Source organism: Microcaecilia unicolor, chromosome 2 (assembly GCF_901765095.1).
Source record: "Microcaecilia unicolor chromosome 2, aMicUni1.1, whole genome shotgun sequence".
Lineage (NCBI taxonomy): Eukaryota > Metazoa > Chordata > Amphibia > Gymnophiona > Siphonopidae > Microcaecilia > Microcaecilia unicolor.
Window position 1 is genome coordinate 326796073 of NC_044032.1, and position 17638 is coordinate 326813710.

At 45.4% G+C, this 17638-nt stretch overlaps 1 protein-coding gene across 1 annotated transcript in view; it reads right to left on the reverse strand.

The window, feature by feature from the left end:
* Positions 1–17638, reverse strand: part of DNAH6 (dynein axonemal heavy chain 6) — a 2906060-nt gene that overhangs the window by 1668962 nt on the left and 1219460 nt on the right. Inside the window, exon 37 of the mRNA XM_030192089.1 lies at positions 14090–14212. Within this exon, the coding sequence (XP_030047949.1) occupies positions 14090–14212 (123 nt within the window). The remainder of the gene's footprint in view (positions 1–14089; positions 14213–17638) is intronic.

Consider the following 17638-nt stretch of genomic DNA (forward strand, 5'->3'; position numbering starts at 1 on the left):
AAGCCACAGTCCGAACCAAAGATTTCAGTTCCTCCCCAAGCTTCTGGAATGCTCTTTGTGTGTAAACTTGCTATTGTTGGCCAGGTCATTTGTCCCCAGGTGAATTACAACATCAGTATTTGAAGCCTTGCTCTCTTCTCGGATCACTTTCAGTATTTGGTCTGTACATCTTGTAGCTGAAGATCCTGGAAGACATTTCACTAGATTGGAACCCTTGAATTGTGTTCCTAAATTAATGCCTCTGATAATGGAGTCTCCAAGCAGTAAGAATTTTCTGCTTTTCACCAATCTGTCATTATTTGGGGGATGTTTCTTGGGTTGTGCTACTTTCATAGACTCTGGTTCCACCACAGTACTTCTTTGTTCAGCATCATAATGATGGTAAAAGTGAGAAGAAAAAGTGGGTTTATTTATATGAATGCTTATGCTGATTTGAAAAGAATAGAGCTCAAATTGCATTTAAAAGTTTTAACAAATTTGATGTGGATCTAATGAATTGATGGGCAGGAAACCATCTAATTTGTGGGTGCTCTAAAATTCTTCTGTCTAACTAAACCCCTGTTTCTAATGTAGTAACATAGGATTGCATCCTAGGACCTCATAATTTAGAATATTGTATTTGTGTGTGAATAGGTGTGTATGGTAACTTGAGTTGCAAATATTGTGTATTGTTCATTGAATCTGCTTGTCTCTGACAAATAGGGGCTTTGTTTTGTTTCTACCTATTACTCTACTTAATTCTATTTGTACTGTGTAAATGATGTGCATCTTTCCTGTCCTCTGTTGTATTATTGTAAATGTAGGAGAGGGCATCCAAAGCACACCCAAACAGAGCAAAATAGCCAAAAATACACAAGGAGCCTTCAAGAATAGGGGGAGATTGGGATTTGGACACGATGGAGACGAATTGGGTAGATAAACTCAATAGCACACTTTTCATACCTTTTTGATCTGTGTTTCTGCAAAACCACCTGCATCAGGTGTCTTATGCAGAAACAATCAACAGAAAGATAGAATCTTACTTAGATGAGGATGCCTGCAACCAACACAGAGCAAAAAGAAACAATGAAAGCACTCCAGCACAATGTGAACTTCCTTCTCTTAGCAAACCGCCACTATGGAAGGAAGGAAGGAAGTTCACATTGCGCAGGAGCGCTTTCAATGCTTCTTTTTGCTCCGCGTTGGTTGCAGGGATCTTTGTCTAAGTAAGATTGTATCTTTCTATTGATCGATTGATACGTTTTTGATGATTGTTTCTGCACAAGACCCCTGATGCAGGTGGTTTCAATGGAACACAGACCATGTCAGGTCTTCTTAAGTAGAGAGGTGTGGTAGCCGTGTTAGTCTTCTTAATAAAGTACTGATTTGACACCCTGTTATTCTTGAAGGCTCCTTCTGCTTTTTTGGCTATTTTGCTATATTGTATTATTGCATTGTACTATGGGAGTGACTAGCCTGTGGTATAGAGCTACCGCAGATTAGTCATTACCATAGTAAATTAAGGTGCGTCAATAGTCTGACTTTTACTTCACCTTAATAACTACTTCTTGAATTGGATGATTATGAGCCATAATGTTAATTCTTTTTAATATCTTTATTAATGCATGGAAACAAGCACATTGAAACACTTGAAGAACATTTCAAGTCCCTGCAACACATCATTGCAGAACACACAGTACAAACACAAACTGTATATGCCCATTGCCTCCATAACTTTTTCAATTTTTTAACCCCCTCCCAAAGCAAAACAAAATAAAAGCCAAGCAGAACAACCCCCACCCCTTCACTCCTCTATCCCCCCCCCCCCCCTCTTACTGTCTATCCATCATATTATCCTCAGCTTCAACCGTAAGGCCCTCTGGTAGGAGCAAGGAAAGCGCCCTCCCCCATAGATCACGATACTGGCGTTGCCTCAGGGAAGTAGAAAACTTAAGCGAGGTGAGAACCCAATTAGCCATTTCTTTCATAGAGCTCTTCCACATGGCTAGAGATGGGGGCGTGGTAAAAACCCATGCCCGGAGAACACATTTCTTTATCAACAAAGTCGCCAACAAAGCAAATTTACATTGGGCATCTCCCAGCCCCTGCTCACGGAGTGATTCCGTACAACCCATCAGCACAGCTGAATATTTCCACTCTACTGTACACTGCAGAATGTCTTCAATGGCACGCAGCGCACCAGTCCAGAGTGAGTGTAGAGACGGACATTTCATAAAGGAATGCAAAAAGTACCCACACTCATCCTACACTTATTACAAACATCGTCATCCCACAATCCCATAATCCTCCCTTTTTCTTTTGTGATGTGCACCCTATGTAAAATCCTATACTGAATATCCTGCAAGGCAGCATTTGGGGTTAACCTATGAAGACCGTCAAACACCGCACCTAGCTGCTCCTCAGAAATCCTCTCAGCTGTATCCAGACTCCAAACCTCCGCTAACTGCAACACGTGAGGGGCTTTTTTGGTATCCCAAATCAGTTGGTGCCACTGTGACAGCTTATTGAGGCTAGAAGGCAACTGCATAAAAATTTGATCCCACTGACAACCGGTGCCTGCGCTCCTCACTCAGCACATAATCCCTCACTTGAAGGTAGGCAAAGAATTGAGAATTAGGAATCTTCCATGCAACTCTGACTTGATCGAATGATGGAAACGCTTCTCCCCCCACTTTTCTAAATTGCCCTAAGTATCAATATCCCATTCCCTTCCAATCACGGAACACCGATACACCCAGTCCGGATAGCGTTTCCCAATAGCGTCAGGAATGGACTAGGACTGGAGGAAGTGACGTCATCAAGTGGCATGGCCAATTAAGAGCCGAGCTCCTGCTGCCCCGCGGAGGTAACGAGCAATAAATTTGACCTCGGCGCTGCTGGAGAGCTACCGAGAAGATCAGAGCTGGTTCAGGCATCAGGGCAGCGAAAGGGTATGAGCGCGAGTCAGGCGGTGGTGGACTTCTCCCAATTCGCTTTACCCGGAGCTGAGGCGACATCAGGAAACAAGATGGCGGATGTGCGGAAGGTAAAAGAGCCAGCGAGCGGGGAGAAGCCCTGGCAGGCGGACAAACCTCTAAGGCAGCCGGATGTGGGGGAGTTGGGGAGAGGAGAGATTCCCTCAGACCTACAAATGTGGCTACAACAAATTAGCGCAGACCTAAAAGCCCTGCGGACAGAGATGGCGACACTCGGGCCCGATCTGAGAGGAGAGATCCGGGAGCTGGGCTCTCGCTTAGAGGAAATGGAGTCGCAGGTGGACGTTCATAGTGAAGCACTGGGAGCCCTGGATCATCAACTAACTGAAGTGCATGGAGAGCAGCAGCAGTTGCTAGACAAAATAGAAGATTTGGAGAATCGGGGTCATCACAATAACCTCAGATTCCGGGGCCTTCCAGAAACATCGACCTACCAGGACAGCGAACGGGTGGGTCAAAGGATGGTAACTGAGCTGTTCTCACAGAATGGAGAAACAAGGGAGATTAAGATAATTCAATTGGAGACAGCGCACAGAGTGCTTGGTCCAGGGCGCAATAATAAACCTAACGACATCATTGCATGTTTCACTAGCTACAAGCTCAAAGAACAAGTGCTGAAAATGGCACATCAGACCCAGGATTTTAAATGGGATTCCTATGATATTGAAATATACCAGGATCTGGCAGCAGCGACCTTGAAGCGGAGGGGTGAATTAAAGCCTTTTACAAGACAACTAAGATCTTAAGATTCAATATAGATGGCGACATCCCTTTGCTCTAGACTTTTACAAAGATGGGAAATTGCACCAGGTAAAATCCTTAGCAGAGGCCCGAGTAATCTGTCCAGGGGCTGCAGAAACTGTGGATCGGATGGAAGCAGGACCAGGGAAAAAGAGCACTTTGCGATCTCTCCCACCGAAGTGGCAGAGAGTGGGCAAGGGTCCACAGAGGCTGCAACGCCAGCAATCAGCTGCGCAGATTACATGACAATATATTTACCTAAATGCTGGAAAAAATTGAGTTTAATGTTGTTGATGTTCAGTAAGATGACTTTGTTAAGCTGCTCTCCAGGTGTGAGAGGATGGTTGCAATGGCTATAAAAAAAACCTCTGTGGGGTGAGTAGAGAGCAGGGTGTCTGCTTCTTCCTCCTTGATTAGACACCCGCTGGTATACCATGGGGTGTCATAAGAAGTTATGGGGGGATAAGGGAGTGGGGAGGAGATTAATGCAAGGGGAAGGGGGGTGGGTGGGAAAAGAAATTGTGGGATAAAAGAGTGGGAAAAGGAGAGACGCTATGACCTGAAAAAGGCTGGGGATAGTGGACCGGGAGCACGAATATGCATTCAGGATGGCTGATATAAAGCGGTTATTGCTAAATGTTAGAGGGCTAAACATCCCTAGGAAAAGACAGCTTTTGTTTCGTGAATTGCTGCGGCTTCGGATAGATGTTGCCCTTGTGCAGGAGACTCATCTTAAGCCGAGGCATGAACATCCATAGGCAATATCCCTTTATCTATTTTGCTTCTAGTTGGGATAACACCAAAAGCAAGGGAGTGTTAATAGCGTTTAATGGATCTAAACCCTGGGAGATAAAGAAAGTAATAAAAGATAAAGAGGGGAGGTACTTATTAGTTTTTGCGTTAGCAGGAAGAGTATACACAATCATAAATATATATGGGCCCAATGCAAATCATGGTGACTTCTTTACGGAGTTAGATCATTTGATCACTAGAAATATTGAGGGTCCTTGCTAAAGGGAGGAGATTTTAACCTTACATTACATCCACAATTAGATAACTCATCGGCTAACATAAAATATGCCAGACAGGATAGGCGGAAGTTTCAAGAGTTCATAACACGCTGGCAGTTAATAGACTTCTGGCGTAGAGACAATCCCACATTATGCAGCTACACATATTTTTCTACGGTACATCAATCCTCTTCTAGGATAGATATGTGATTGGGGGATGTTTCTCTCTTGGGCTCGATTGGTGATCATCAAATAATGCCACACACCTGGTCAGACCACTCCCCGGTGATGCTGCAGCTAAGGGATCTGGGGCCTGGTAGGATAAAGCGTACTTGGCACCTTGATGATGCACTATTGGCCGACCAAGCAAATCTGTCTAAGGTGGAACAACATATTAAGGATTATGTCCATTTCAATGACAATGGGGAAGTTTCTCCGATCACTTTGTGGGAAGGATTTAAGGCAGTAATGCGGGGTCACCTGATCGCATTAAGATCACAAGTGTGGAAAACACGCTGTGCAAATGAAAATGAAATACGTAAACAACTGGCAAAGATAGAGATACTATTGCAGCAAGGGGAGAGCCGGCAGTCGCCTAGTCTCGCAACACAGGCCCAAGAGCTTCGTACTAATTTGCATGAACTCGAGCTGGCGGACCTCTCCGAAAAGCTGCAAAGAGTGCAACAATCATACTTTGAATTTGGTAATAAACCTAGCAGGCTCTTAGCACATAAATTAAAACAACATGCAAATAGAAATAGGATTGGGGGAATTCGAGATGAGGGGGGGGGGGGATAGTGCATTCTGACCCTGAATTTCTAGAATCAGCCTTTCGAGAATATTACCAAACTCTTTATAAACCAGAGGTTGACTATAGCTATGAGGAGGTAATTTATTTATTTACTGCATTTGAATCCCACATTTTCCCACCTATTTGCAGGCTCAATGTGGCTTACAGAGGTCTGTTATGGTAATGCCATACCAGGATGTCAGATACAATTGTTGATGCAAAGAGATTAAGGATGGAAAGAAGTATTAATAAAATAGGTATAGAAAGATGATTTTCGGATTAGAGTGGATTGGTGAGGTGGTAATAAGTTACTTGGAGGATATTGACCTTCCTAAACTGCCTCGTAGCGCAGGCCAGGCTCTAGGGGGCCTCATTACGTTAGAGGAGGTGGAAAAAACAATTAACGGATTGTCCCCCAATAAGACCCCAGGACCAGATGGGTTTACTAATAAGTTCTATAAAACCTGTGGAAAATTACTGGCCCCTTTGTTGTTAAAAGTCTTCAATTCGCTAGATGATAAAACTGGGCTTCCACCAACATGGAATTTGGCAACTATTACAGTTTTGCCTAAGCCAGGCAAAGACCCACAAATGTGCAGCTCCTATAGACCCCATTTCACTACTGGGAGTGGACTATAAAATATTTACTAAGATTTTGGCCACCAGATTGCAAAGTCATCTTCCACTGCTTACGCATGAGGATCAGGCAGGTTTTGTGTAGTACCGCCAGACTTTTGATAATATAAGGAGAACTTTGCAGGTAATCCAAAGGGCACAGGCAACTAAACTCCCCTGTGTATACTATCCTTGGACGCGGAGAAAGCTTTCGATCAGGTCAGTTGGCCATTTCTCTTTGAGTGTTGGAAAGGGCGGGTATTGGGGGGAGATTTGTAGACTGGTTGCACTTAATATATAGGACCCCGGCAGCCTCGGTGCGGGTTAATGGCTCCTTGTCTCGATCATTTTTATTACATAGAGGCACCAGGCAGGGCTGTGCACAGTCTCCTCTGCTCTTTGCCTTGGTAATGGAGCCTTTAGCTATCAAAATTAGAGCAAATCTTGGAACTGGGGGCCTAATATGGGGGGGGGGGGGGGGGGCTAGAGACTAAGATTCTCCTCTTTGCGGATGACATTTTGCTTATGCTAAAAGATCCCTTAACATCTTTTTCAAAAATAGGGGAACAGATACAAGCGTATGGGGCAGTCTCGGGCTTCAAAATCAATTTTGATAAATCAGAGGCACTGGATGTGAATATACCCCATAATACTACTACTACTTCTTAACATTTCTAAAGTGCTACTAGGGTTACGCAGCGCTGTACAATTTAACATGGAAGGACAGTCCCTGCTCAAGGAGCTTACAATCTAAAAGACAAATGTACAGTCAATCTGATAGGTCAGACAGATTGGGGCAGCCTATATGTTCGAAAGGTTAGGTTCCGAAAGCAGCTTTAAGCAAGGATTTGAAGATGGGTAGGGAGGGGGCTTGGTGTAGGGGTTCAGGAAGATTGTTCCAGGCATAGGGTGAGGCAAGGCAAAATGGGCGGAGCCTGGAGTTGGCAGTGGTGGAGAAGGGTACTGAGAGGAGGGATTTGTCATGTGAGCGGAGGTTACGGGCAGGAACGTAGGGGGAGATGAGGGTAGAGAGGTAGTGAGGAGCAGCAGACTGAGTGCCTATAAGAGCCCACCAACTCCGCATCTTTTCCTGGTTTTGGGAGGACTGTGATGTGAAGCTTGAATTGTATGCGGTATCTGATCGGAAGCCAGTGAAGTGACCTGAGGAGAGGGGTGATATGAGAATAACGGTTTTGGCGGAATATAAGACGTGCGGCAGAGTTCTGAACGGATTGAAGGGGGGATAGATGGCTGAGTGGGAGGCCAGTGAGGAGTAGGTTGCAGTAGTTGAGGCGAGAGGTAATGAGAGCGTGGACGAGAGTTCGGGTGGTGTGCTCAGTGAGCTCATAATCAAATAGAACAGTTGAAACTTCAATTCCCCTATAGATGGGCAAGTACATTCGGTATCTAGGGGTCAATATTCCCCGCCGGCTGGAGGAAATTTTTAGAAGTAATTTCCCAAGCAAAGTACAAAGCCTTTTTCAAGAACTGGATAGGTGGGAAGGCCTGACATTATCATGGATGGGGAGGATTAACACTATAAAAATGATAGTTCTTCCAAAGCTCCTGTATCTTTTTATGGCATTACCAATCTCCATAACAGATGAGTTCTTACGTGGCTTGCAGAGGAGAGTATTCTCGTTTATTTGGAGGAAAAGGCCGCCACGAGTGCGGAGGGAGGTGATGTACCAATCTAGAGATAAAGGGGGAGGTGGGGGTTCCTTCATTTCAGACATATTACCATGCAGCCCACTTGCGAATTTTAGCAAGCTGGTCACAGGACGTGAGGAAACTATGGGTTAGCTCGGAGCAGAGTTGGCTGACCCTGTTCCCTCTCAGAGCAATACCCTGGCTCCTGAAACAAAGGCTGGGAGAGATAGCTAGGGGGAGCCCCCTTCTAATCCAGTGGCCCCTAACCATTTGGTGCAGGATTTGGGAGAAGTTTTTCCTGGGGCGAGCATATTTCAAACACACGTTTCTTAGATTTGTCTCCCACTTTGGACCAGGCATGCTGGATACAGCCTACCAGGAATGGGAAGCCATGGGTTTATATGAGCTGGGCCAGATGTGTGAAGGAGGGGGGGTCCCATCTTTCCAAGAACTTTGTCAGGAGCATGGGCTCTCCCCTCTGCAAGCATTTCAATATTATCAAGTACGAGACTTTATTAGACGCAGAGCAGAAGGGGAACTTAGCTTGGTAGAAACAGAATTGGAGAAGGGTTTAATGGGAGGAGGAGGTCAAGGAGGTATCTCCAGAATATACAAAACTTTTCTGTCACAAAACACCTCTATAGAATATTACACAAAAAAGTGGGAAGCAGTGCTAGGGGTAACATATGAACCCCCGCAATGGGGGCGGACCTTTAAATCCCTGCTTAAAGTGTCAGTGTCCAGTGCGGTGGTGGAAAATGGACACAAGATCCTTTATTGTTGGTACTATACACCCAGCCGTTTGGGGTGGTGGGAGATATGTTCCATATATGGTGGACTTGTAAGCATGCACAAAAATACTAGACGGACATTTTGAAATTTGTGCACACGGTGACTGCTATAGAATATCCTCTGAAAATGGACAGTTGTCTTTTACACCATAGACCAGCTGGAGTTAAAACATCTATTCACCAGTTTGTCACCCAGGTGTTTGTGGCGGGTAAGATGGTTCTGGCGACCGCATGGAAGAAACCGCTACTGCCGGGACTAACAGCTGTTGTAAAAAAGCTAAAAACCATTCAGTTGATGTCTAAGCTCGCAGCTATGCGCAGGGGACAATTGGTCCAACACCAGAGAATCTGGGACATATATAGCACTTGGTCGGCTACTAATGGGGACATAAAGCCTCAAGACATGGAGCCCACTAACGAAGAAGGGTAGGGGGGAGAGGGAAGGGGAGGAGAGGGGAGGGAGAGAGAACGGGGTTCGTACTCTCAACAGTTTTCGATTTGTTTGCATAAGTTATAGATTGAATACTTACAAAGTGTTATATGAGTTCAATGAAAGAAATGTATTACTGTTGCAATGTATGGTACTGAAAATTTCAAAAATAAAAACATTTAAAAAAAGGAATGGACTAGGACCTTTAGTCGTCCCTCCGTGCCCTCTCCACCACTTCCAAGCCTGCTGCAAGGCCATCATATATGGATTCCCCACTTCTTTTCTTGCCCCCCTCAGTCCCCGAGATTCTAAAACAACAAATGGGTCACTTTGGCAACACCAGCTCCTCAAAAAACCATCAAGAGCAAAGAAACCCTTTCCTGAGTGGATCTCATGAATCCAGCGCATTAAGGCCGCAACATTGTAGACCCTCAAGTCTGGCAACCGTAGGCCTCCCTGAGCTTGGCTGTGAGTCAACTTAGCAAAGGAAATCCAAGGGCACTTTGCATGCCAAATAAAAGAACCTACTAAACCCTGGAACATATCATCCTCTGACTTGCGAAACCATAGCAGGAGCATGTGCAAAGGATTAAGCAGCTTGGGCAGCAAGACCATCTTGACCAAAGCTATCCGGCATATGAAACTCAATGGGAGATCCCTCCACTGATGACAAAGCTTCCTAACCACCTCCAGCCGTTTGGACACATTTCTCCTGTATATCCATGCCTGTTCAGCACTGAGGTGAACTCCTAAATATTTGATGCCCTCATGAGCACAAGATAAAGGGAAATCTGGCAAGGTCATACTAGCACATGGGTTGCTAATAAGGAGTGCTTCTGATTTCCCAAAGTTAATGCTGAGGCCGAAGAAAGCCCCAAAGTCCTGAAAGATGTCCATTACTCGCAGTAATGTGGAAGATGCATTATCAGGCAGCAGGAGCATGTCATCCACAAATAAATTAATTCTTTACTCCCCCCCCCCCCCCCCCCACTGAAAGCCCTTTCAAAGTTGGATCTCGCCGGATTCTAGACGTTAAAGGTTCTAACGTCAGTATGAACAACAAAGGGCATCCCTGAATGGTGACTCCCTTAAGTGACAACGGCTCTGTGAGAGAATCATTAATAATAATTTGGGCAGTTGGATTGCAGTAAAGGGCTCGGATCCAATTCAGGAAATCCCCTTGGATCCCAAAACACCACAACACCCAGAACAGATATTCCCACACCACTTTGTCGAAAGCTTTTTCTGCATCCAGGCTTGCCAGAATTGCATCCCCTGCTCTACCTCCCCCCTCAAATAAAATACGGCTCACTTTTAGAATATTAGCAGATGCAAACCTCCCCTGGACAAATCCCACTTAGTCAGGATGGACCAAATGGGGGACCACTTCACTGAGCCGAGCCGCCAACACTGCCGCCAGAATCTTAATATCCTGATTAAGCAAGGAGATAGGCCTATAAGAGCCCACCAACTCCGCATCTTTTCCTGGTTTTGGGAGGACTGTGATGTGAACGTGATTTAATACATGATCTATGTTACCCATAGATTTCACTTCCTCGCACATGGAGATGAAAGAGGGAATTATCAAGTCCTGCAAAATTTTTGTAATATTCCGTGCCTAACCCATCCGGTCCTGGGGCTTTGGCCAATTTCAGATTTTTGATACCTCGCTGAAGCTCTTTCCCCTGTAACGGCGCATTCAGCAAAAATCGCTGATCATTAGTTAAAGAGTGAAGAGTCAGTTTATCGAAAAATTCTTTGCATCTGTCCTCAGAAAAAGAGCCCTCCTTGTACTGGGTTGAGTAGAAGCGTACAAACTCACCCTGAATATCCTCTAGACCCGTTCGAGCAACTCCCCTCCCGTCCCTCATTTTGCTGATATAACTTTTTGCAGATCTCTGCTTTACTAGGGACACAAGAAGTTTACCCGTCTTGTTTCCCCACCGGTGCAATCTATATTTATACAACTTAATATTGTAGAGCGTCCTAGTATCCAATATTTCCTGCATCTTTGTCCTACATTCCGCAAAAGCCTTCTCCAGAAGGAGAAAGAGTGAAAGCCCTATGAGCATCTCGCAGCTTAACCGTGAGATCTTTAATCTGAGATTCACCGCGCTTATTCTGAGACGCAGTGTAAGTTATAATTTTACCACGAAGCTCCGCCTTTGCCGCCTCCCAATAAATTTGAGGTCCCACAGACTGGGTGTCATTGTCAGCTATATAATTCATCCAGCTCTGCCATATATAGGTGCGGAACTCCCTATCCTATCCGACCCAGTCCCCACTGCATATTAATCTACACTAGAGTGTGATCCGACACATTTGGCTCTCCAATTCCCGTCTGGATTGTTATTGGACTCATTGAATGGGAAACAAGCATATAGTCAAGGCGCGTGTGAACTCCATGCGGATGCAAAAAAAAAGTATAGTCATGCTCATCCAAATGTTGAAGACGCCAGACATCCACAAGTTCTAACTCTTTGATCTCAAAATTCACCCCTCTCTCATCATGATCCTTGCCTACTTTCTTCGGAGGTCTACAATCTATCAACGGGTCACTGGTTATGTTAAAATCGCCCCCCAGAATGAGAGGATATTCATCAAAAGTTGCCAGTCTAGCTGTCAGCAGTGTAAAAATCTTGCGGGAGTAAACATTAGGCACAACGTCACCTTAACGCCCTGTAAGGAGCCCGCCACAATAAGGACGTGTCCCTCTGGGTCCTGATACATCCTGTGCATGCTAAACGCAACAGCCTTTCGTATCAATATAGGTACTCCCCTTTGCCATTCATTATATGCTGCAAAATATAAATCGCCCTTTTCAATTTAAGATGTTCTGATTTCCCCAAATGCGTGTCCTTTAGCAATGCTACATCAGCCCTTTGCCTCAAGTGCTTTTAGTTCGCTTTATGGGGGAGTGCACACCATCAACATTAAGGGACACTACCTTAAGGTTAGCCATATGTCAGCCTCATCAATGGAGCAATTCCCCAGTAAGCATACAACATTCTTATATCATGAGAGCCCGCCAGCTGGACTTCCAAAATGACCACACCCGTATATGCCCAGAAAAGTATGCACTTCCAGCTCCCTATGGGACAGGCGCCCCCCATCAGACCCACATCTCTTGAAATTAATGAACTAGACAGTGCTCTCCTGCCCTCCCCCTCCCCCCAGTCTACTCACATACTCACAACCCCCCCTAACCAAAAACCAATCCCCGCTGCCACTGCAAACATACCCCAGAACCACACCAGTTCTCAACACTTACTCCTCCCTCCCTCACCACCAACTCTCCTGAACTCCCTCCACCCCCACCCTCCCCCCTTCCCCACTGATGGCCCCCAAACAAACAAACTGAGCTTCTTAACAAAAACAGTACTTGCTGACAACATATGAACCTCTGTGTGCTGTCTGTCCACTGACAAAACTAGAAATCCATTGAGCTGCGGTGGCCGTGTTCCTCTTCATCTGTCCGTACAGTCGCTCCCTCTAGTCAATAACGATTGTGTCCAAGGCACCAATGGAATAGCCATTCTCTGTGCTGGATCAAGTCCAACTTCTGTATCTAATAAAAATGTCTGCTGAATATGATCTTTACTTGGCGTACCTGAAGCCATGTCTCTTTCAGGTGCCCCAACTCTTGCCAGGCAGGCGATGCTACAACCTGTCCACAAATATTCCCAGCTCCGCAGGTTCTGTGAAATACAGCGTTTTATAGTCATGCAGGACACATACTTTTGCAGGATACAGCAGCGCAAAACGAACGCCCTTGTCAGAGAGGCGCTTGAAATGGCGTCCCATTAATTTCATTTGGTCTGACACAATTGCAGAATAGTCCTGAAATAGTAGTATTTTCTGCCCCTCATATTCAAGGTCGTGTTCTCCTCTACACGCCTGCAAGGCTTTTTCCTTATCAATGTAGTTGAAAATCTTACCCAACACTTGCCGCGGCCTTCGATCATTCTCTCATGTAGCTCCTACTCGGTGGACCTTCTCAGCATGCAGTGCGCCTCCTTCAAGCTGCAGGCCCAATTGCGTAGGTAGCCACTATTCCATAAATTTTCGGAGCTCTGCATCCTTTACCGACTCAGGAATGCCGACAATCCTTATTACTCCTGCTTCTGTTTTCTAGGTCGTCCACTTTCCGTGCCAGCTGATCACACTTTTGCTCTAGCACTGCAATCCTCCTGTTCATGCTTTCTGCCCGATCCTCCTGCTGCAATACCCGCTCCTCTACCTGCTGCAGACGTACTCCTTGCCTCTCTAAAGATTCTCGAATTTGGTCTACCGACGACTGTAGTTTAAACAACGTTTCCTCCAAAACTGCTGAAATCTGTTGGACCAATTCTCATATGAGGTCCACCGGCAAAACCGCCGCAGGCAAAGTCTCGGGTGCTGCCGCCATCTTAAGCTGTGTGCTCTGCTTCTTCCCCCGCGGAGTCCTAGCGGGCAAACCCACCTTCCTTCCAGCTGTTGGAGTCCCGCAACCCAACACAGCAGAAGCTCTCACCTTCTAAGTTCCACCTGTCAGTCTAGGGGCCAAAATGGGGGCTATAATACAGATAAATTCGCAGTTTTTTGGGCAATAGGGTCAGAGCCAGGCTCAGAAGCGTCTGCATCACGTGACCCCCCAATTTTGGTTTATCATTTATGTTGGTTTTAATTATAGAGATTATATACCTTCGATAAATTCAAAGCTACTGAGAATTTTTCATATGTATTTTTCTTTTTTTGTTACATTTGTACCCCACACTTTCCCACTCATGGCAGGCTCTATGCAGCAGGCAATGGAGGGTTAAGTGACTTGCCCAGAGTCACAAGGAGCTGCCTGTGCAGGGAATTGAACTCAGTTCCTCAGGACCAAAGTCCACCACCCTAACCACTAGGCCACTCCTCCACTCATAGGTCTCAGTAAATTATTAATGTTCAATTCATTTTATCACCGTTGCAATTTTTCTTAGCTTTGTTCTAGTGTGATTGGTTGTTTTTCCATTGTGCTGTTCTTCATTAAAAAAAACACCCCAAAAAACCCAGCTATCAAGAAGTACAGAGCAAAAGATTAAAATCACATTTAACACACTTACTTGAGTTGAAAGACCTGTCATCCACGTCTGTACAAATGGCATCCACTTTAGTTCTTCAGAATCAATATACACCATTCCACATCGGCTAACTGTAGCAGGTGATGCAACTTTTAAATCTTGGACCTGAATTTTAAAAATTGTTTCATTCAACATGTATCATGTGCAATAACTAAAATGTTTATTATATCTTTATAATTCTTTAAATGAAGAACCCCTTATTTTACAGCCAGCTAATAAACAAGTTGCATTTAGAATGATAACAACCCTTTTAAGTATGCAAATTAACTTGACAAACCCATATGAAGTTGCAAATTCACTGTATTAATCTGGTAGATATTTCAAACCAGCTAGTGTGCACTGCTGACATTCAGATTTTCTAGTATAGTGGATGGGCAGAAAGCAGATTTTCAAGCACTGTGAATGTAGTCTGATGTTTTCTTTTTAAAAATTATTTATAATTTCTATTGAATGAAGTATTTACACATAGAAAATGTGGTGTTACAGTGCAGAAATATACATAATAACAAGGCCTCTTTTCTAAGAAAATACTTTAGAAAATAAAATTTTAAAAAGGCATCAACAATAGTAGACACAAAAATCAGAAGTTTGCAATATATTAATTATTATTAAGAATTTACAAGAAACAAAAAAGTTCACTAATGAGAGAATATCATAGTTTAACAAACCATCAAAGTAAACATACAGATTCTCTAGAATCAAGCTGTGTTTTCAGAATTAGGACTCACTTTGGATACAAACAGAGATAACAGAACACCAGTTGTACTTTTTGCAAAAATAACAGTATAGGTAATTTTCAAAAACTTTTCCATAAGCAGAACAGTGCTTTTATTAATGGAAATGGATTTTCACAGAATTGCTCACTCATCACACTAATACAATTACTTACGGAAAGCTGAGATGTTCCATGGACCAAGACTAGGGAAAGTTTGCAATTATGTGCATACTTCTGAAAATTCAAAAAGTATGAGTAATCCCCCCATTCTATGGGGATTACTAAGAGTGACTGGGAGGTTCCTGGGTGGGAAGAAGCCAAGCTCAATGGGAGGAGTTTGAAATAAAATGCAGAGAAAATGCCATGAGATGAAAGAGTGACAATGGGGAAGGAAACTAGGAGGGGACCAAGTTTAGTGTTTTCCCTTTAGAGGGATCTTTGGTTGCCTGCAAGCAGTGGTGTACCAAGGGGGGGGGGGCCGTGGGGGCGGTCCGCCCCGGGTGTCAGTGGGTAGGGGGGTGCTCCGTCGGCACTGCAGGCAGCCCGCGTCTCCTGCCTCCATCCTGCTGTGTCTTAAAGAAAAATCTGAAAAGCAGCATGGCAGGCATGCTTTGTGTCTGCCCTGCCTGCTTGTAAAAGAAAGCGCCGGCAAACCTCCTCGTCGACATCACAACGTCGCGTTGGGTTTTCCCTCACTGGGTCCCACCCTCGTGGAGGCGGGACCCAGTGAGGGAAGACCCGACGCAACGTCGCGACGTCGACGAGGAGATTTGCCGCTTTCTTTTACAAGCAGGCAGGGCAGACACGAAGCATGCCTGCCATGCTGCTTTTCAGATTTTTCTTTAAGGCACAGCAGGATGGAGGCAGGAGACGAGGGCTGTCGTCTCTCCACGAAGGTGGCAGGTGGGTTGAGTTGGGGGGGCTTAGATGGGAGAGGAGGACTGGGGAGGGGGTTTTCAAATGGGAGAAGGGAACTGGGGAGGGGGTTTTCAAATGGGAGAAGGGGACTGAGGAGGGGGGCCTCAGATTGGAGAAGGGGACTGGGGTGGGGAGGGGGATCTCAGATGGGAAAAGGGGGGTGGGGGGTCTCAGATGGGAGAAGGGGGGTGGGGGGTCTCAGATAGGAGAAGGGGACATGGGGAGGGGAGTCTCAGATGGGAGAAGGGGACTGGGGTGAGGAGGGGGTCTCAGAGGGGAGAAGGGGACTGGGGTGGGGAGGGGAGGGGGATCTCAGATGGGAGAAGAGGAGAGAAGGGGACGGGTGGGGAGTAGGGGTGGGGAAATGGCCATGCGAGAAAATGGGAGCCATGCCTGGGGCTGGTGGGAAAATGGGTCTGGGGCTGAAAAGGAGGGTAGGTGGGATAAGGGGGCTAGTACTGGAACTGGGGGCTGAAAGGGGGCAGGGGCAGAAACTGGGGGGACTGGGGGCTGAAAAGGGGACAGGGAGAAGTGGCTGGGGCTGAAGCTCAGGTGAGAGAAAAGGGCTGGGGCTGAAACTGCGGACTGGTGGGATAGTGGGTCTGAAAAGGGGGGGCAAGTGGGAGATGTGGGCTGGGGCTAGAACTAGGGGCTGGTGGGATATGAGGGCTGGAACTGGTGGCTGAAAAAAGGGGCAGAGAGAGAGAGAGGGGACAGACGATGGATGGATGGATGGATGGATGGGGGGGAGAGGGAGGGCAGACCCTGGATGGATGGGGGGAGAGGGGAGGGCAGACCCTGGATGGATGGAAGGGGGTGAGGGAGGGCAGACCCTGGATGGATGGGGGGGGGAGAGGGAGGGCAGACAGTGAATGGAAGGGGAAGAGAGAGAGGGCAGACAGTGAATGGAAAGGGCAGGGAGAGAGGGCAGACATTGGATGGCGGGGACAGCAGAGAGGGCAGACACTGGATGGCAGAGAAAGAACGAAGACGGATGCTGGATGGAAGGAAGACAGTGAAAAGAAGATGAGGAAAGCAGAAACCAGAGACAACAAACTGTAAATAAAATATATATATATATTTTTTTTTTGCTTTAGGATAAAGTAGTATTGTAGCTGTGTTAATAAATGTTTATAATAGAACATGTAAATAAGGTAATCTTTTTATTGGACTAATTTTAATAAATTTTGGTTAACTTTCGGAGAACAAAACCCCCTTCCTCAGGTCAGGTTAGGACACTGTAACACACTATACTGTATTGACCTGAGGAAGAAGGTTTTGGCCTCTGACAGCTAAATGTATTAGTCCAATAAAATGGTATTTTATTTTCTATTTTTCATTTATTTCTATTTGTTAATTTGTAAAGTGGTGATTGGTATTTGTTAGTTTTTTTTCAAATTTACATCTGCTGTCTTTATATTTTGCACAGTACTAGGGGACATTTTCTGTTTCTGTGGCGTTGCATTGTATGCAGAGTCTGGCATCTTGGGGGTTCAGTTTAATTTTTGTCTAAATGGAAAGTTTATGATTACTTATTCTATAGTGGATTAGGGTGTATCTGTGTTTGTGAAAAAGACATGGCTTTCAGTTGGCATTGTCTGTGCAGGATCGACAATCTGTACTATTCTGTCTGGTTTCGTTTTACAATAGGTGAATTGTTGTTCTAGTGCTCACAGTAGTGTTTAAGATGCTTTCCTTTTCCTTGTGTGACTCATAGAAATGACTGCTTATGGTATGGTAGAATTGCTCTATAGGTCCTGAGTGTTTTGTATTCTCGGTATGCCTAGTACTGGATTTTGGAGGGGGGTGTTAAAAAATGACTGGCCCCAGGTGTCAACTACCCTAGGTACGCCACTGCCTGCAAGACACTGCCAAGTGACCCGAAAAAGAAGAGGGAT